Raw genomic sequence first — 19,686 nt, forward strand, 5'->3', positions numbered from 1 at the left:
CACTTCAAAAAGCTGGTTTTCCGACATCATCGTGGAGTAGATTAATAAGTCTTTTTTTCTTTTATTTTTAATTTATTTTTACTCTTATTTTTTTGCCCCCTAGGCCCCGTTGTGGGTCGATGACTTGTGCCCTGGTGGGCTATTCCTCATAAAAAAAAAAGTATAAGACACTTTTTTATGCCCCCCTCAAAAACATAAATACAGTGACCCCTCGGTTAACGAACTCAATCCGTTCCAGAAGGTCGTTTGTTAACCGAAAAGTTCGTTAACCGAAACCATTGTTTCAATGGGTTTTTGGGTAATTGGTTCCAGCTCACCGAAAATTTCCTAAATTCAACAAAAATGGTAGAAAAGTTCACTTACTTTGAGGTGTGTATGTAAAAGGCTCCTGGATGATGATGATGATGATAATGGGATTTAGAATGGGGGTGGAGGAAAAGGAAGAAGAGAAGGCGCCATTTCACCCATAAAATTTTAGCTCTCTTGGTGTAATTCAAGATTATTTTCTTTAAATCAACACTGCACTGCATTATATATTGTCAATATGTAAAATATATTTCAAAATGACCAATAATTTGCTTGGAAACAGAAAAAAGCATTTAGTTGAAGAGAATCTCAAGCAAGATGTTACCTCCAGTGAAAACAGAGAGAGACTAACGCCTGTTTGCTGTGCTAAGAGGCTGGATGCCGCGCATTAAACTAGTCACTTTACCTTCAATTATGTTCAATAATTGTTAAAATGACTAAAAAATTGAATATTAAACTTTTAAAATTATTGAATAGTATAAACTTCTTGATATTTACTAAAATAGTAAGGAATTTAAGCCCTAGAACCGATTAATGTATTGGCGGACTGATACTAAAGCTGGTTGCCCGGTCAGTGCAAGCGAAAACATGTTGAGGTCGGTTCGTAAGAAATTCGTTAACCGAATTTTTGTTCGTTAACCGAATTGAAGATCCTTATGGAAGGCAGTTCGTTAACCGAAATTTCGTTAACCGAGGCGTTTGTTAAACGAGGGGTCACTGTAAATAAGAATATCTTAACTTGTCCTTCATTTTTTACACAAAATGTTACCCCCAGTTATCAGTGACATTACTCTTAGGAAGAACCTGTGTTCTAAGTGACATATACCATAATACAGGTTGTACCTCTCTAGTCCGGCATTCTGTGGTCCGGAAACTCCCGTGGTCCGGAACGATTTTAGTTTGTCCAATAGGTAGATAGGCAGCTGCCTTTTTTTTTTTTATCTGAATTATTATTATTAATATTACAGGAGTATTAAATTTTTGCCCCTCAGGCCCCAATGTGGGTCAGTGACCTATGCCCGGGTGGGCTAATCCCCGTAAAAAAAAAAACAACAACAAAGCCGAGGGAAATTAAGGCTTGTTTACATCCGGCAGTTCGGCTGCTCTCTCTCTCTGCTTGTCTATACAGAGTACAACATTTAACCCTTCAATATATATGAGCAGTAAATAAGCGTTGCTTTCATATTCTTGTGTAGAGTAATGACGATATGTTTTCACATGTGCGCACTTACATACGCGCAGTCTCACTTTTGTTTTTACCATTAATGGTTAGCTACTTATATTGTTCCATTTATTAACATTAAATAACATTACAGGTACTTCAAACAACCATATTAATTTTTTTACATTAATTTTACTAAAGCTACAATCAGGGTCTTATTTTCTTCAGTTTTATATGTAGAACCAATCAGTCACTGGTTTTATAAGCTTTAACAAAAACAATGCCGGCAGCCATCTCGTCTCCTCGTGTGTTTTAATATTCCACGTATTATTAATAAATTGTATTGTTAATTTTGCACACACAAACATTAATTCAATAAAAACAAATTCAGTAACATTAATTAAAATATATATGAACAGTAAATAAGTGTTGCTTTCATATTCTTATGTAAAGTAATGACGATATGTTTTCACGTGTGCGCACTTACATACGTGATCTCTCTTTTTTTCTTTACCATTATCGTTAGCTACTTCTATTGTTCCATTTATTAACATTAAATAACATTACTTAAAACAACCATATTAATTTTACTACAGCTACAACCAGGGTCCTACTTCTTCAGTTTTATATGTAGAATCACTCAGTCACTGGTTTTGTAATCAACGAAAACAATGCTGTCTCATTTCCTCATGTGTTTTAATATTCTACGTATTATTAATGTATTGTATTGCTCATTTTGCACACATAAACATGAATTCAATAAAAAAGACATTCAGTAATAAACAATAATGAATCTTTTGTACATAAGAGAAATGACGCTGTTTACACGATTGTGCACGTCGTCTGAACGTTGACGGGCCGTTCAAACCCGTCGAAATTCGAGTTTCCGCAGTCAAAATTATAAATTATGTTGTGTTTTTTTTTGTGTGTCCAAATATAAAACAGTGAATTAAAAACTCTCGAAATTTGAGAAGCTACTGTACGACATTTAACCCTTCAATATGTCTTCAAAGAGACCATGAAGCAGTGAAAGTGGTGCAAACGTAAGCGCAAGTCACTATCTGTCCAGGAAAAGGGTGAATTTCCATGGTCCGGAAATTTCCATGGTCCGGCACCAGTCAGGTCCCGAGGTTGCCGGACTAGAGAGGTACAACCTGTAATGTACATTTCTTTATGGGTAAGTACGAAGAAGATACGAATAACAACAATGATGAGGATTTGGGGGTTTTCAAGGATAGTTAAAGATCTTTATGATGTATCACTGTTTTGTTCTATAGTGGATACTATTTAAGTTATATAAAAGAAATGTATTCTTAGGCAACCTCCGATCATCAATCTTAAATTTAAAGTACTGTACATGTCAACTCTTCCCCATACAGTGTTACCAGATCACCTGTCTCATACCATGCAGGTTGGCTAGGGTAACTTCTACTGTTGACTGTACAGTACCTATCATGCAAGGTAAATGAAAATAAATCCTTATTTTGTAATTTTTTGTTTTTATGTCTATTTACAAATTAATCAAGTTTTTACACATTACTTAATCATTATAGCAGCAGGTTATAAAACTTGCATGGCCTCTTCAGGGTCTCGGGAATGAACCCATTTTTCCCCATAAATGATTAATATCAATACTATACTGTATGAGCATTCACTTAACGATGGCTTTTTGAGGCCCCTAACTCCATCCTATGATGGTAAACACCTGTACAGTAGTAACACTACATAATCACTAAATGACATTATCCTTTTATACTGCACTCGTGTTTTGTTTCAGTCGTGAGAATAAACCTTAAATTCTTACCATTGATTTACTGAGGTGTGTCTTATACACTGGCAAATATGATACTTTTTAAGGTGAACCATCCATTTTTCAAGTTATTTAAAAACACTATAAAGGTTGAGAAAACTTAGGTCTATCACTGAAATGTGAGCACACTGTTAATTTTCATCTCATTAAGGTTTTCTTCCATGTTTCTTTCTTCCTAGCTACTGGATCTTTATTTTTTGTTTCCCATACACAGATTCTATCATGTCATTTATACCTTAACTGTTATCAACTGTTATCCTCCCAGCTTGCCTGGGATAACATTAAGTTAACATCTGTTTTCACCAGCTTTTCTCATATTTCAAACCCCTCTCATTCTCTGTCAGCATATGTTTTGGCCTGTATATCCATTTCATTTTCATGTTAAGTTTTGCAAAATCCAGTACAGGTATGGTAGTAGTGTGATCCTCTTATCTTCCCTGCTATAACTATAAAAGTTTCTGATGCTTTCAAATCCTCTCATCTATTCAAGTATTACATAATCAGTTAAGGACATCTGATCATATCATATCCATGAGTGTCTATAGGGAGGAAAAGGAAGATTCACAAATGAAACAAATGAATACAATATATATATATATATATATATATATATATATATATATATATATATATATATATATATATATATATATATATATATATATATATATATATATATATATATATATATATATATATATATACTGTACTGTATATGTATATTGTTTTTCTATTCTCTGTCGAATGGTTATGTCTTACACCCATAGATTACTTAAAGCCTGTGAGAGCTAAGCTTGAAAAATAATTTCCCTGAGTCCTCACAGGGCTACAAATCCCCCAAAATTGCCAATATTTCAAACCTTCAGATCAGCTTTAGGCAATGCTTCATAAGTTACAGTCACTGTGTCAAATCAGTCAATGTGTAAAATATCTATGAACATTTTTCATTTCATGTCGTGCATGCTGTGTATATGTTGTGTATAGGTTAGGTTAGGTTTTTTCTGGGAAATAGCCCACACGGGCACTGGTTATCAACCCACAATTTGGCCGGGGGAGGGGGGGGAATAAAATTTAATAAAAATTAGAGGAGAAAGAATATGTTAATCTATACCTCAAAGATGCCAGTTATGTTAGGTTAGGTTAGGTAAATCTTGCTTCAAAATTGCCAGATGGCAAAAAAAATAAATATATATGTAAATAAAAAAATTTAAAAAATTAAAAATGATGCATGAGACCATGCAACTTGGAAAGCTGCCATTTTGTAAACAAGTCTATTCTATATAAGTGTGGAAAATGGTTGTATATCAGTGATAATGATGAAATAAATCCAAAGGGATGTAAAAAATATCTGCCCTCTATATTGTTTACAAGAAGAACAAAGGCTATTGGCTATGAGTGAAAGGCAAAATGTGAAAAACCAATCACACAACTTACCCTAACAGGCAACAGTGTAAGTGGAAACACAAATTAAAAAGTTTACCTTATCTTGTGCATTTAACTGTGCTCTCTCCTTCTCTCCATCCTGCAGTACTGGTCCACGCCACTGAAGTATCATAACGACACATGCAGCTCGTCTGTCCTCAGCTGAAGGTGATTTTGCTTGGCCGACACGACACACACAATGAACAGAACTTTCGTCATCTGCATTTTTCTTGTTTGGATTGCCACCGAGATCACAGAGAAAGGTCCTGCAAAAGATAAATATTACCTACTGATATTTCAACATTAAAGCATGTGGGTCACACATTACCTGGCACACCAACTTTTACTTTTTTCCCAACTTAGTGCACAATTGACCTGGTAAGTTTAACTCCCAGTGTACAAGACACAAAATTATACAATTGTTTTTAATTTATAAAAAGGTGCATAAAAATAACAATATAGTTCAGGTAGTCTTCAAGAAACAGAACCCCCTGTACGTATATGGACTTTCACACTTGCAGAAATTTTATTTTAATACCCAGGATTGTGACTGTATATTACAAAAATTCAATGAGACAAACCTTAATAAATGTTTCATTCCATGTTTGGCTGCATAGTGCAAGGGAGTGTTGTGGCCATGAGATTCCCCATAGCTGGCACTGGGATCAAGATTGGAACGCAATTCAGGAGAACTCTGAAACACCTACCAAGAAAATGGAATTTATCACTCCAGGTAATACAGTTCAAGGGCATGAAGTACATTCAAAAGACACTGCACTCTAAAATTCCATTGTGAAAACCGATGGTTTGAATTTTCTAGGACTATGATTACACCATCCAAATATTTATGTGTAATGACTCATTCCAAAGTTCTGTGAGTCTTGTGAGAAGGATGGACTTACATTTTTACACCTGGTTTCTTTAAATCCAATTGGATGCCCACAGCTGCCATATAAAGAATACTGTATTTGAAAACCCTCAAGTTATTGTACCTCAATGGCTGTGAGTGCTGACACCCACAAACCCAAGGGAGAAGGAACAGTGTCTAAACTGCCTGGTTTAGCTAAAACTAGGTTTTCAGGCTCAATCTCCACTTCTAGTTTGATGTTCTCAACACAAAGTTCTTGTTAACAATAACCAGTTAGAAAGTGAAAGGAAGTGGTACTATTAATACTCCAAGAACTAAGCAGACATACATACCAGAGAAAATTTCCCAACTTTAATCCCCAAACTTCAATGAATAGGGAATACAGAGTACTATATTCTAAGAAAGTCTGATAAATCCCACTGGGATCCACTTCAATCACACGGAATGACAAATAACTTTCCTGAAACCATAAAACAACTCTTTGTGACCTCCAATGGAGGAGTCAAAGGCATTAGGAAAAAAAAATTTCCTGAGGTATTGCCTGACCAATGCAACTGTAATTACAAGCCTTGGTGTTATTGTGCTGACCTGATCTTAGAAGAGTGGGTTAGATGTAAACAAACCTTACATGATATTATAAGACAAAATATCAATCTTACCTTAACCCCTTGTGTATGGGGGTCTCTCTCTACAGAATAAAATCGTCTGGCGTTAGCCAAATACAATATTAAAAGTGGTATCCCAATAGTGAAGGGGTAAGTAGAGGTATTTTATAAACCCCTTGTGTAATAGGGTCTCTCTGCTAAATAAAATTGCCTGGCATTAGCCAAATAAAATCTTAAAAAGGCATACCCATAGTGAAGGGGTTAATGATAACACACCGTGGTAACACCCCACTAATTACCCCTTAAAGCATTAACGAGCTAGGTAAAAAAGAAGGCATATGCTTTCAAAGGTAGGCAATTGGGGATTGCATACAAAAGTAAGGACTGACTCTGAAATCAAGATGGTAGAGTCCTGTAGATGTAGCTGGTATTACTGTATGTATAATGGTTGGGCAGACCTTTAGGCCTCTACCTTCAAAGAGTATCATTTTATTCCAGTCCACCCTACTAAGAAAGAAAGTTATAAGGGGAAGGGAGGGGCAATCATAAAATCAAGGGCGAGTCTATTGTCTCAGACACTCCAAAACATCTTAAGCATTAACATGTGTCACTTGGCAGAGTATCAAGCAAGAATCCAAAAGTTACTCTGCCCATAAAAGGTGTTTCAACTTGTCATTTATTCAATTCAGTGGTTTGAAGTTTAAAAAGGTTTATATAACAGATCTTAATGAACAACTAGCAGAAACTGAGAAAACCAACCCATGAAAGATTTTTAGGAGAATTTATCTAAACCAATTTTTTTATAAATAGCCAATCAGTTAGAAGTAAAACACTTTTAACAAAATTGTACAAGTTAATTTATGAGCAAAGGGCCATTTAATAGGCTTGCAATTTCCTGGTAAGCCAATTAAAACAAAATTAACATCCTAAAACAATACAGTACAGTACTACTCATAAAAAATTTAAAAGAAAATTTAAATAACATTACAGTACAGTACCTGCATAGCAGCAAATTCGTCGCCATGTTGAAGATATTTCTTGAACTTAGATGAGGCACTTCCCATTCTCTTCTGTGCTCAGTGCAGTCCTACTGCTTGCCACAAACCTCCGCAAGCACAGCACCACAGTCACAGCCTTCTCAGGCACACCAGCATCCCTCTCCTGCCCACTGAAAACAACTGATTTCTTAACTTCCATGTACAGGTACTTTACAGATATCACAAAGGGCCACCCTGTTGCACTACAACTTTATTATGGTGTAAAATATCTGATCCAGTCATATTATTGTCTACACTTAAACACAGAAGTTGTAACTTTTTGAGAGAAATATATGATTTTCTGAACAATTGTACAATGGACTACGGTATTTGGATGAGGAGGTAGAGGGGGTACAGTATATGTGTTGACAGTAAAGAAAAGAATGGTGGGTGGGAGTTCACTGTGAAGTGACTATTGGTTGGTACAAAGGGAGGGACACACTAACACAATTGGTCTGCCAACACTATAACATAAAATACTTATGCTAGAACTATAAACACTACATACATAACAGTAAGACAGACTGTCTATTCTTTTGTGCAGCAACTTGAAAAAATGCCTTAAAAGAGCACATGCCAGTAAAGCAACAGCAATGCCATGACAACACCCCCTCTTGGCAGGCAGCACAGTGTAATCACCTTGAGCAGCCTAGAGCAACTGGGGAGCAGAGCAGTGCACCTATCACACATGACTAGCCCCACCTACCACCCACCCACCTCCACCCCAAGGACAACACTTAAGACACCAATACCAACCTATATTGCACCACACACCACTAACTCCCCCTCCCACACACTTCTACTCACTCATCAGCTGCTTCATACTAACTCACACTTACATAGCCACCTGCTCCACACACACACACACTCCCATACTTACTGTACATATTAGTGGTACCTCTCTACTCACACGTACATGTGTGTGTGTATAACATCTCGAATCAGTTAATTTTTTTTACTTGAGTACATCTGATAAGTAGTCATTAGGGAGAGAGACTTATTCATTCCTGCACACACAGCAATTTACTGTACTGTAGCTAGTTACCAAGAGCAGCACAACACAGAGTCCCACTGTGGTTTAACAGAGTGTGTACAGTGTTATGCCTCAAAAAAGACCAGCTGGAACTGATACAACAAATGGGAAGTGGGGGGTTGATCCTAAAATTCAAAGTTATATCCAAGCTTGGATCAGGCAACTCACGTTTTGACATATACAGAACAAGCATTTTAGCACATACAGTACTCATACCTGCCTCTTAAGAAAATGATCGTAGGAGAACTACTGCCCCTTTACTGATCATAAAACTAAAAACTTGAATTGAAATTCAGTCAACCATTCAAAAATAAGCTTCAAAGAGCGAAAGACCCATTAGTGGTAATTATAAAGTTCCACAAGGAAACTACCCCTAAGAATCATTGTACCCAACAGGGAAGATACAGAGGGTTGGCCTAATAAACAAAAGTTTGCAACTTAGCCATAGACTATGAGGATTATAGAACACAGAGTGAACACAAGATTTTCCAGCCTTCAGAGATAGCTGATGCCTCCAAGTTCCCCTTAGGGCCACTGTTGTGATAGGAAGGTTCTGAATTAATTAATGTTTTAAATTAGTTCCAGCCACCATTATCAAGGAACCTGGAATTTCAACCAGTAGACTTTGTTCAGTAATATGAAAGATGACTAAGCCAAGTGCTAAGTTACAATATATGATAACCCTTCTCAATGACTGTAATCCTGTCTCTTGTAAACTATGACTATAAATTTTGTATTTTAAATAACTGTAAAGTTTTAGTTTTTTATAAGACTGTGTTTGAAAGTAACATGGCCATCTGAGTAGCCATCCATTCACCAATTCATTATCATCAAGCAGGTTGCATTCAGCATCTGGTTCAATACATCGCTCCTCTTTATAATAAACATTATGACACTTTTACAAGTGATTTCAAAATTAAACTTTCTCTTTCACACACTATTGAGAGACTCATTGTAAATCAACTCCACAATCCCTAAAACAAATGAAGCACAACTCAAAAATACTTTATTAATTAGCTATTGAATATTATGTGTTTATCATCAGTCTTACAACAACAAAAACATCAGACAAGTTACCTCTGATATTTATTCTTCACCAGTGTTCAGCTACATACAGTACATCTTTGTCTAGGTCATACAGGTTGAAGTTAATTAAAAAGCTCTACAATTACTGTGCAACATACTTTAACAACACCAGCACAAACATAACAATACAGTACCTGCTGTAATATTTAAGACAAAGGCTGAGAAATTGTGGCAACAAGTGACCTTCATGTAAGTGTGTCTTTTGCTCCACACACACACAGACACTATATATATATATAGTATATATATATATATATATATATATATATATATATATATATATATATATATATATATATATATATATATATATATATATATATATATATATATATATATATATATATATATATATATATATATATATATATATATATATACAGTATAAACAGTAATATACTTTCTCACTATGGTTACTAATAAAATTCACTTTGCAATGAATTTGACTTGCTGAAATGAATATTATGCAATCATTATTGAGTTGGCTGCTCATTTGGGTCAGTGGTTAATACATTCAGTACATGGAACAGCAATCTTCATCTCCACAACTTAATGTGTACACTCCTACAACTGTGTGGCAGATTGTTCTTGGTACACTTTTCCCAATCATAAAAATAAATGTAACTCCAGTATCAGTAATAACTTTCTACAGGTTACTAATAAAATTCATGCAATGAATTTCTTCTAAATGCAATATTAATTTTTTTTTAAATTCAGTACTGTACTGTATTTTATAACTCCTGATATTGAATTAAATTTTCAGATTACATATTTATGTTTTTTCTAAACAAATACCTGTCCAATACCCCTGTATTGTAACTGCAATACTATATACAGCTACTCCTCGACTTACGACCTACTCGACTTACGACCACCTGGACATACGACCGCCCCAGTCGTACCATTTTTTTTTCAAATTACGTATTTTTGAGTCCCGAAGTTAGTGATTGCGCTGTGTACTGACAAAATTTTTGTTTGTAATTCCCTTTAAAATGGCTGGCAAGCTTAAAAGTGAGAGTTTTGTGGTGCTGAGAAGAAAAAGAGACACCCATTTTACATTTTCTATGTATGATTTTCGACTTACGACCTGGATTTGGGTCCCTAACCCTGTGTATATACACCTGTGTGTGTGTGTGTGTGTGTATATATATATATATATATATATATATATATATATATATATATATATATATATATATATATATATATATATATATATATATATATATATATATATATATATATATATATATAATATTATATAAAACACACTGTACTGATAGTACAGTCAATACATTAATCCTAGGGCTTAAATTCCTTACTAAAATATCAAGAAGTTTATACTATTCAATAATTTTAAAAGTTTAATATTCCATTTTAACAATTATTGAACAAAATTGAAGGTAAAGTGACTCATTCTTAACACAGCAAACAGGCGTTCTCTCTCTGTTTTCACTGGAGGTAACATCTTGCTTGAGACTCTGCTTTTTTTCTGTGTTTCCAAGCAAATTATTGGTCATTTTGACAATATATAATGCAGTAGCGTTGATTTAAAGTAATCTTGAATTAAACCAGAGAGCTAAAATTTTATGGGTGAAATGGCACCATGGGGTGACTTCTCTTCCACCCCAATGCCTTCTCTTCTTCCTTCTCCTCCACCATTCTAAATCCCATCATCATGGAGCCTTCTACATACAGTCAACCCTCGCTTTACGCGGTCCCACTTATACACACTTTCCCTGGCACTATATACAGTACAGTATACATCATAATATCCCTCTATAATTAACAATGCTACATTAGTCTCATTGCCTTTTCTTTTATACAAAGTACAGTAACTACAGTATATGCTCCCTACCGCTCCCTACCATTAACAATCTGTATACAGTCAACCCTCGCTTTACGCGGTCCCACTTTACGCGTTTCCACGTTTACGAGGTACCCTGCTGAAACCGGAATGCTCACTTTCCACGGTGCGTGTACCCCTTTACGCGGAGAGCAGCTGGCGGTCCTCTCGCGCCGCGCCATTTTTGGATCCAAACCTCCCGCCCTCTCCCGGCATCCGCCATGTTATGTAAGCGGCGCGAGTAGGTTGCGCAGTGTATGTCTTTGTTGCGTTATCGGTGACGTCATATGACGTAGCGGACTGTGATTGATCAAAGCATCCTTACCTCCCTCCCTGCTAGCTGTGATTGGTTTAATGACGTGCCCCGCCGCGGGAGCGTTGAAGCCCCTCGACCTACCGTGTCAGTTACACCCCTCCAGGCTACACCGTGTATATATCGGTATCCATTGTTCCATAATAATGGTTTCCACCGGACCACCACCACAAAGAAACCTTGCATTACCTGGATCCAGCCGCCCTAAGCCAAACAAGACACGACGTTCCTTAAGCTACAAAATTAAATATAAGATCATACAAGAGTTGGAGAAAGGAACAAGACAGGTTGATCTCGCGCGCCAGCATGGTGTTAAAGAGTCTACGATCAGGACAATTAAGAAGGATGCAGCCAAGATAAAGGATCACATGAACATCACAAAGTCTACAGGTGCTTCTATGATCAAGTATTTCCACAACCAGGTGCTTCTCAAGACAGAAAAATTACTTGTGAGCTACTTGGTGCGTCAGGCGCGACGGAACATGGCGGTGGACATGCGCTCAGTTAAGGAGTACGCAAGTGAACTGTATGCTGCAGTGTCACGAAAGATGGGAATTACAGAGCCCAAACCCTTTAATGCTTCCTCTGGGTGGTTACAGAGGTTTAAGAAGAGAAACAAGATCACCAATATCAACATTGGTGGTGAAGAAGCTAGTGCTGACCGTGTTGCGGCTAGGGAATTTCCTCCGTTTTTAAGTGAGATTATGGAGGAAGGACAGTACACCGACGACCAGGTGTTTAACATGGACGAATCTGGTCTTTTTTGGAAAAAGCTACCTTCCAAGACCTTCGTTGTGAAGAATGCCAGCAAGTGTCAGGCCGGAAGTTGCAGAAGGAGCGCATCACCGTCCTGTTTACCACCAATGCCTCCGGTACCTGTAAGCTCAAGTTATCGGTGATCCACACAGGACGCAAGCCGCACGCCTACAAGAGCATGGACATGACCAAGCTAAATGTCCACTGGCTGACCGCACGTAAGGCGTGGATGTTCTCTACACTGTCCTTCTCCTGGTTTGATGACTGCTTCATTCCCGATGTGAAGAAATTCTGTGAGCAACAGAATGTGCCATTCAAGATTTTGTTGCTGCTGGACAACGCACCAGGACACTCGCCCCTACTGTTAGATTGTCACCCCAACGTAAAAGTGGTCTTCCTTCCTCCCAACACTACGTCTATATTACAGCCCATGGACCAAGAGTTAATCTGTAATGTAAAAGCTGCATTCTCTACTAAAAAATTCAAGCTCCTGAACGACTACACCAACACCAAGGAAGAGTTGCGTAACCTGAGTGACACCAACACCGATAGCAAGAGCGAAGACGACGAGGATCAACAGTTGGCAGAGCAACAAGTACTTTTAAAACAATTCTGGAGAACATTCAACGTCAAGAAAGCTGTGGACTTCTTGGTGGAGGCATGGGATCAGCTGTCTGTAGCAACTGTTCGTCACGCATGGAGACATGTGCTGCAAGGCATTCCGGGTGTTAGGCAGAGTAAATCTGTGACTGGTGAGGTTCAGACTGTTGCAGTAGCAGTGGACCTTGCCAGAGAAGCTGCACAGAGTGTTACAGCTGCAGGCTTCTCCGAGACCACCAACGACGACATCCTGGAGGTGATAAGGGATCCTGATGTGACTATCGACGAGATGGTAGATGATGATGACGTCAGTGAAGAGGCAGGTGGTGCGTCATCCCAAGAAGAACGCCGCTTATCCCATAGTAATGTTAGGGGTGCCATCGAGTGTATCGAGAAAGTCAAGCTCCTCCTTTCCGACGACCCTGACGCAAACAGGTATGAAATCTTCACTACCCAGCTGTTGCAGACTATGGAGCCCTACATCAAGGTTTATCATGACAACATAAACACCAGCCGTCAGCAAAGCATAACAGAGTTCTTCGCCCGCAACCCACCACAGCCAGCCCAAGCCAGTGATAGTGACAGAGGTAGAGACAGTGATGATAACTTTGAGGGATTTGTCAGGGAGACACTAGTAAGTGTGGATGACACCGATGAAGACTCACCTGAGGGCCAGTAGCCTGCCCTCTGCCTCGGAACCAGCCTCCATTCCCCTACGCCGACCCATCTCTTCTACTAACATAAGTGTTAACCCCAACCTTGTTTTTTTCTAACCTAACCTTCAGTTTATTCTTCTCTTATTGACTGTTCCCTTCTATATTATGTGTGGGTGAATACCGATCATAAAGTTAAGAGGTTATTTTTAGTAAAACGTACGTATTGTGTCGGGAAAAAGTGGAGTTTGGGGGTCGGCCCGGTCTCTATTTCAATTAATTCCATATGTTATGTTGTTCACTTTACGCGTTTCTCACTTTACGCGGGCCGCCGTGGGTTGAATTAACCGCGTAAAGTGAGGGTTCACTGTATTCTTGTCATTTATTTCATCTAGTGCAGTACTGTACTCTAGTTCCCATTAACTGTGATTCCATATACTCGTGGTGCTGCCTTACCATTCCTGAGCATATAGTACTGTACTACTGTACAGTACTTACAGTCACTTTCATATCTTTCTCCCTTACTATTATCTCCTCTTTTATTTTGACACTACAGGTAGGTATTCAATTTGCCATTTCCTGAATGGGATAATTACATATTTTCTAGTTCTAACATTTAGTGGCTGATCACAATTTTCTTCCCTTCTCCCTCTTACTTACCTGCACTAAAACTCTTCTTTGATTCTGAACTGCAATTTCCATTTTTCTCTAGGTTTTAGCATCCTATCTAACTGCCACAGCAACTTCATTTTCTCTTTAAAACCTTGTGACAACCTTTTCCCCTTCATTCCTCTGCCTTTCTTTTACATTCTTTTACCTTTCTATTTACTCTCATCTCCCTGTACAGTACAGTACTCCTCTATTATCTTATCATTCCCTCTTGCAATTCTCACTCATATGCCCTTCTCTCCTTTTCTACGAATAGTAAAAACTTCTCGTCCCATAATTCCTTTTTTGTTGTATCTCCCTATTTTCTTGTACCATAACCACCCCCCCCCCCTTCACCCCTAACATGTGCCAGGGTTAATTTCAATGTGACCTGTTGGTAATCTCTACCTCAATCATTTCCTCTGACCCTCCCCCAGTCCTCCTTTCCACCTACTCAACTAAAAGTTGCCTTGGTCATGTCTCATCTCACAGGATCATCTGTATAAAAGGACCAGACCAGACTCCCAAAATTTAGTAACTGTGTGACAATAACACTGACTGACTAATGTCAGGCTTGGCAAAATGCATCGCAACCCAGGTCGCGAGCAAAGTTCGCCAGGCTAACCCGGCAATGAGTGACACTACAGCATACTGGACACACAGACACAAACACAGTGTATCATCAAGACAGTGCTGGGATTTACTATTCCAAAGAACTAGTGTAAGCATTTCTTTGTATTCTGTGTTTGCCAGTGACAAAGGCTGAGGTGGAGAATGTGTTTAATCAAGTAAAGATATTGAAAAAAGATCTTAGAAAGAGATTTAACATTATAATTTGAATGATGTCACAGAAGGTGAACTTCTATAAATTCCTACATTTATGGATAATATGTCTCTATTTACATTGGTCATTCTATTGATTAAATTATTAACTACAGTAATATATTCACTGGCATTTAGAAGTTGGGATTACTTAACTATAAAGTATTATAATATCCATTTTCACTTTCCTACCCAGTGTTGGTCAAGTCTGGTCTTGAAAGAGCTCACACTCGGTGCCATCACCACACCCTCTGGCAGATTGTTCCAAGAGTTCACAACTCTCACTCCGAAAAAGTTACCCCTCACAGTTATCCGGACTTGCGGCTTCTTTAACCTTGACCTGTGTCCCCTTGTGGGGCGAGCGTCCACCAGCTCCAGGTAAGGATACTCGACTGAGTAGTGCCCTCTGAGATGCTTGTACACCTCAATCAGATCTCCCCTTGCCTGTCTGTAGTACAAGCTGGGCAAGTTCAGGTGCTCCAATCTCTCCGAGTAGCTGAGGTGCCGCAGTGCAGGCACCAATCTGGTGGCCCTCCTTTGGATATTTTCAATCAGCTGACAGCCCCTAGCATATCTCAGGGACCAGACGGGATGACAGTACCCCAAGCGGGGAAGCGCTACACTCTTGAAGATCATTACGAGGGACTTACCATCTAGATATCTGAACAACCTTCTTATAAGACCTAATAACTTAGTTGCCTGGTTTACTTTCTTCTCACAATGGCCCAAGAACTTCAGTTCATTGTCAACGTACACACCTAGGTCCTTTTCACATTCTGTCTCATTTAATGCAGTCTCTTCGTCCTGTTGGGACATATGATACGCTTCCTTACCGTTGGTACGCCCCAGGTGCATCTTCTTACACTTTGTGACACTGATTCTCAGCAGCCATTTCTTCGACCATTCCTGAAGCTCACAGAGATCCTTCTGCAGCTCTTCACTTGGCTTCGTCCGCAAACATTTGTCTGGAGGAATGTACAGCTTCAGGCAGGTCATTTATGAAGCAAACAAACAGCAACGGGCCCAATACAATGCCCTGTGGTACCCCTCTTGTTACGGATACAGATGATGATTTCGTACCCACGCCAGGACATTTCCCCGAATCCCGTACCCTTCCAGTTTAATTTTCAGCCTTTCATGGGGTACACTCTCAAAAACCTTGGCAAAATCTAGGTAAATATTGTCAATATTACCACCATGATCTAGAATTTGGGTCCAAATATCCATTACCCTGAGTAAATGTGTCAAGCAGGAGTGCCCCAGCATAAAACCGTGTTGGCAATCGCTTACAAGGTTGTTTAGTTGTAGATGTTCCATCATGGCATCTCTTATAATGCTCTCAAGTACTTTACAAATTATGCTTGTTAGGCTCACTGGTCTATAGTTATTCCTGGAGTAACGATCGCCCTTCTTGAAGATAGGACTCACATAAGCCATTTTCCAATCACTGGGGGCTTTTTGTTCATCCAGGTTGAATGTAAATGGGACTGCCCAGTATGGGCCAATAGGCACGCTGCAGTTTCCTCCATTCTTATGTTCTTATGTTCAGGGGTTCAGCTAGCTCGTTGCACAACTCCCTCAGCACTCTGGGATTCACTCTGGAGCCAGTACATGCTCAGTACAGTATTTGCTAACAGTGTATAACAAGACATGTGAGGGACCACCCAAGTGGCTAACAGGCCTATCAGTGGTGAAGAGGATAAAGTAAGTATAAAGTACACTGTACTGTATATGATCTGAAAAATGGCTGTTTGACAGTTCTATTCGAGGACTATTGTATCAAAGTATTTACTACAAAGGAAGAGCTTTCACAAGATTTATGTTCTGTTTATGATGCTCAAGTTAAATTGGCAATGTCCCATTTGTGGTTTTCGGTTACAGATAGCTACTGTATAATAATGCAAGGCTATTTCTCCGCAAACACCGGCCTACGTATCCAAAACTCGGACAATGATTTTCTAGTTCAGTTTCTTTGCTGAATATGGTGATAAAAGTACAGTGACCAGATATTGTTAGACTAGATTCTTTTAGTTATGTTTTTAACCCTACATTTTCCCTCTGCTTCAAAGCCCTGCCCACCTTTGGTTAAGTCAAGATTGACAGAGTAGGATCATAACTTAATCACTATAAATTTTCAAAAATTTTCAATATCACCATTGTATTCAGCATGAAAACTTATTTTTTTTTTTAACCAACCTTACCTTATGAAACTTAACCTAACCAATCTGACCTAATGTAACGTAACTTAACCTAACCTAACCGGTGGGCTTTACCCCCCTAAGATTCCCCAGATGACCAAAACGATAATACCTGTACCTCAATAGCTTGGATAATTCTTAGATACTTTTTCTATGAAGTTTCCCTCGCAAATGACCTAAAAATTACCCAATTTAACCTAACCTCCTAATCAGGGGGCTCCACCCCTCCAGGATCCCCCAGCATATATAAATCGTTTGTGAGGGAAACATCATAAAAGAAAAGTGTCTTAGAATTGTCTAAATTATTGATTGCAAAGATAAAATTCCTTTAATTCCATGGTTGTTCGAAAATAAAATAATACCTTTATTATTTAACTCACCTAATGTCTTCAGTAATCTTTATTTTTTTCTAAAAATAAGATAAAAACTGTTAGGCAGAATAAGACAGGGAACTAGAAAACTAGTACTGGGTAAAAATATAAAAACATAAAACTTAGCCAGTGTATCTAGCCACACAAGCTGTTACATAAAATAATCAAGGTATTGACTCAATAGGCACTCTGTACTGCACTACAAACGCACACAATGTCAACTTAATTCTTACCTTTACTGTCAATGTGAACTCAAGAATAGCTTGCTGTCGTGTCTTCTAGGGGATAACATGATATGGGATGACCTCATAACCTTTGTATTACCATCAACATTATGGTCATTATGTGAATATAGTCTGTAATTGGTTATAATACAGTAACGATTAGTTCACTTTGTTTCTGGCAGTCATTCTACTAATAAACAGTGGTACTTCAACAAATGTGTTTCCAGCAGTAAAACGAGAACTCTTGATATGTTATTTAAGCACCATGTAGGAGGTTTTATATGACAACACAAAATATTTGTAAAATAACATTAAAAGGAGAAAACTTAAAAGTAATCACGATACACCAGGAGTCTTGACTGCCCTGTGCTGGCTACTTCAACTGGCTGGCTTTTTACCATTTGTTCTCTCCCTTAACTAATATACTACAAAGTTGACGTGTGCTGTGTCACTTTCTCTTTTTTTTTCTTTAAATTCTTTATTCTTCTCTCTGTTTCAGTTTATTTTCAAGTTTTATATTTCTCAGCGCAAATTCTTCATCACAGATGCCTGAAAACGAAAACAAAGACGATCATTACTTCAATATTTTCAACGGTAATTATGCGCTGTAATGCCCTTTGCGATTATCTTTTCTAAAGTACTTCCTATGCTTGTTTCAACTTATTTTCTTTAGTTTTATATTGAGAAAGTTTCACATCTTCATCAGTGGTTACAGACGCCTGAAAACAACAAAGACGGCCATTGGTTCAATTTTTCCCAGGGTTGTTGACGCTTGCTGGTGCCCCTAATGCCCTCTAGTAACCTTCATGCTTACCCTTCATTAGGTATAACTTAGAGCTTTTATATCCATAGTCACAGTCTCTCCTGACAACTGGATATTATCATGTATCCAACAAGTTTATCTGACACAACAGTCTGCAATCATTAGATCTCTCAATGGCAGTTTCCTGATAGCAGACGACAGAGGATTACTAAGAGAAGAGCATCAAGAAAGGATAAGTTAGAGTGTTGAAGACAACCAATATAGAGTTGGTATCCTATAACGAACCTTAATTGCTTTTACGGAAAGAGCGCGAATTTGAATATAGATGATTTAATTATTTCCAACTGGCGGGTGATATGAACTGTCAAATTAGTATAATTTTCTATCATCTTCTCCCCTTGTCAGCTTACAAGCTTTTCAAGTAACAACTTATAGCGCCATGAGTTTTAAAATATAATTCGAGAAGTTTACTAGAGGAGCACGAATTTTAATATAACTATTAATTACAGTATTTCCAAACCCGAGTGAAAGAACTGTCACAACTCAAAATAATGGCAGCCATTATTTTGGGATAGAACATTAATTATTGCCACCTTACCCATTTGCGTAATTCTACAAGGAAAATAAAAACAAAGACGAATAAAAGAAGTAGAACAAATAGACGCCAAGTTATTTCGGGAAATTAAGAAACAAGCGGACTGTGAAGAGCTGCAGAAGGACCTCTGTGGGCTCCAAGAATGGTCGAAGAAATGGCTGCTGAGATTCAATGTCACGAAGTGTAAGAGGATGCACCTGGGGCGTACCAACGGTAAGGAGGCGTATCATATGTCCCAACGGGATGATGGAGCTGCACTAGTTGAGACTATGTGAGAAGGACCTAGGTGTGTTGACAATGAGCTGAAGTTCTCGGGCCATTGCGAGAGGAAAGTAAATCAGGCAAATAAATTATTGGGTCTTATAAGAAGGTCGTTCAGATATCTAGACGGTCCGTCCCTCGTGACGATCTTCAGGAGAGAAGTGCTTCCCCCATCTGGTCCCAGTTGGTTGAAAATGTTCAAAGGAGGGCCACCAGACTGGTGCCTGCACTTCGGCACCTCAGCTACCCTGAGAGATTGGAGCGCCTGAACTTGCCTACCTTATACTACAGACGGGCAAGGGGTGAC

At 38.3% G+C, this 19,686-nt stretch overlaps 1 protein-coding gene across 7 annotated transcripts in view; it reads right to left on the minus strand.

The window, feature by feature from the left end:
* Window positions 1–18,711, minus strand: part of LOC121871852 (ankyrin repeat and IBR domain-containing protein 1-like) — a 52,078-nt gene extending 33,367 nt beyond the window's left edge. For 2 of the 7 annotated variants that reach the window (XR_006089970.1, XM_042374407.1), the window contains exons 1-4: window positions 17,770–18,711; window positions 7,172–7,341; window positions 5,282–5,403; window positions 4,759–4,966 (exon numbers count right to left, since the gene is read on the minus strand). Coding sequence is in view for 6 of the 7 variants with exons in the window: in XM_042374407.1 (XP_042230341.1) it covers window positions 4,759–4,966; window positions 5,282–5,403; window positions 7,172–7,237 (396 nt within the window). In the remaining variant the exon portion in view is untranslated. Of the gene's footprint in view, window positions 1–4,758; window positions 4,967–5,281; window positions 5,404–7,171; window positions 7,342–7,718; window positions 7,954–17,769 lie in introns of those variants that run through there. The other 5 variants (XM_042374402.1, XM_042374403.1, XM_042374406.1 and 2 more) reach the window with 5 other exon arrangements.
* Between the last annotated feature and the right edge of the window lie 975 nt (window positions 18,712–19,686).

This window comes from Homarus americanus, unplaced genomic scaffold (genome assembly GCF_018991925.1).
Source record: "Homarus americanus isolate GMGI-L3 unplaced genomic scaffold, GMGI_Hamer_2.0 scaffold39675, whole genome shotgun sequence".
Lineage (NCBI taxonomy): Eukaryota > Metazoa > Arthropoda > Malacostraca > Decapoda > Nephropidae > Homarus > Homarus americanus.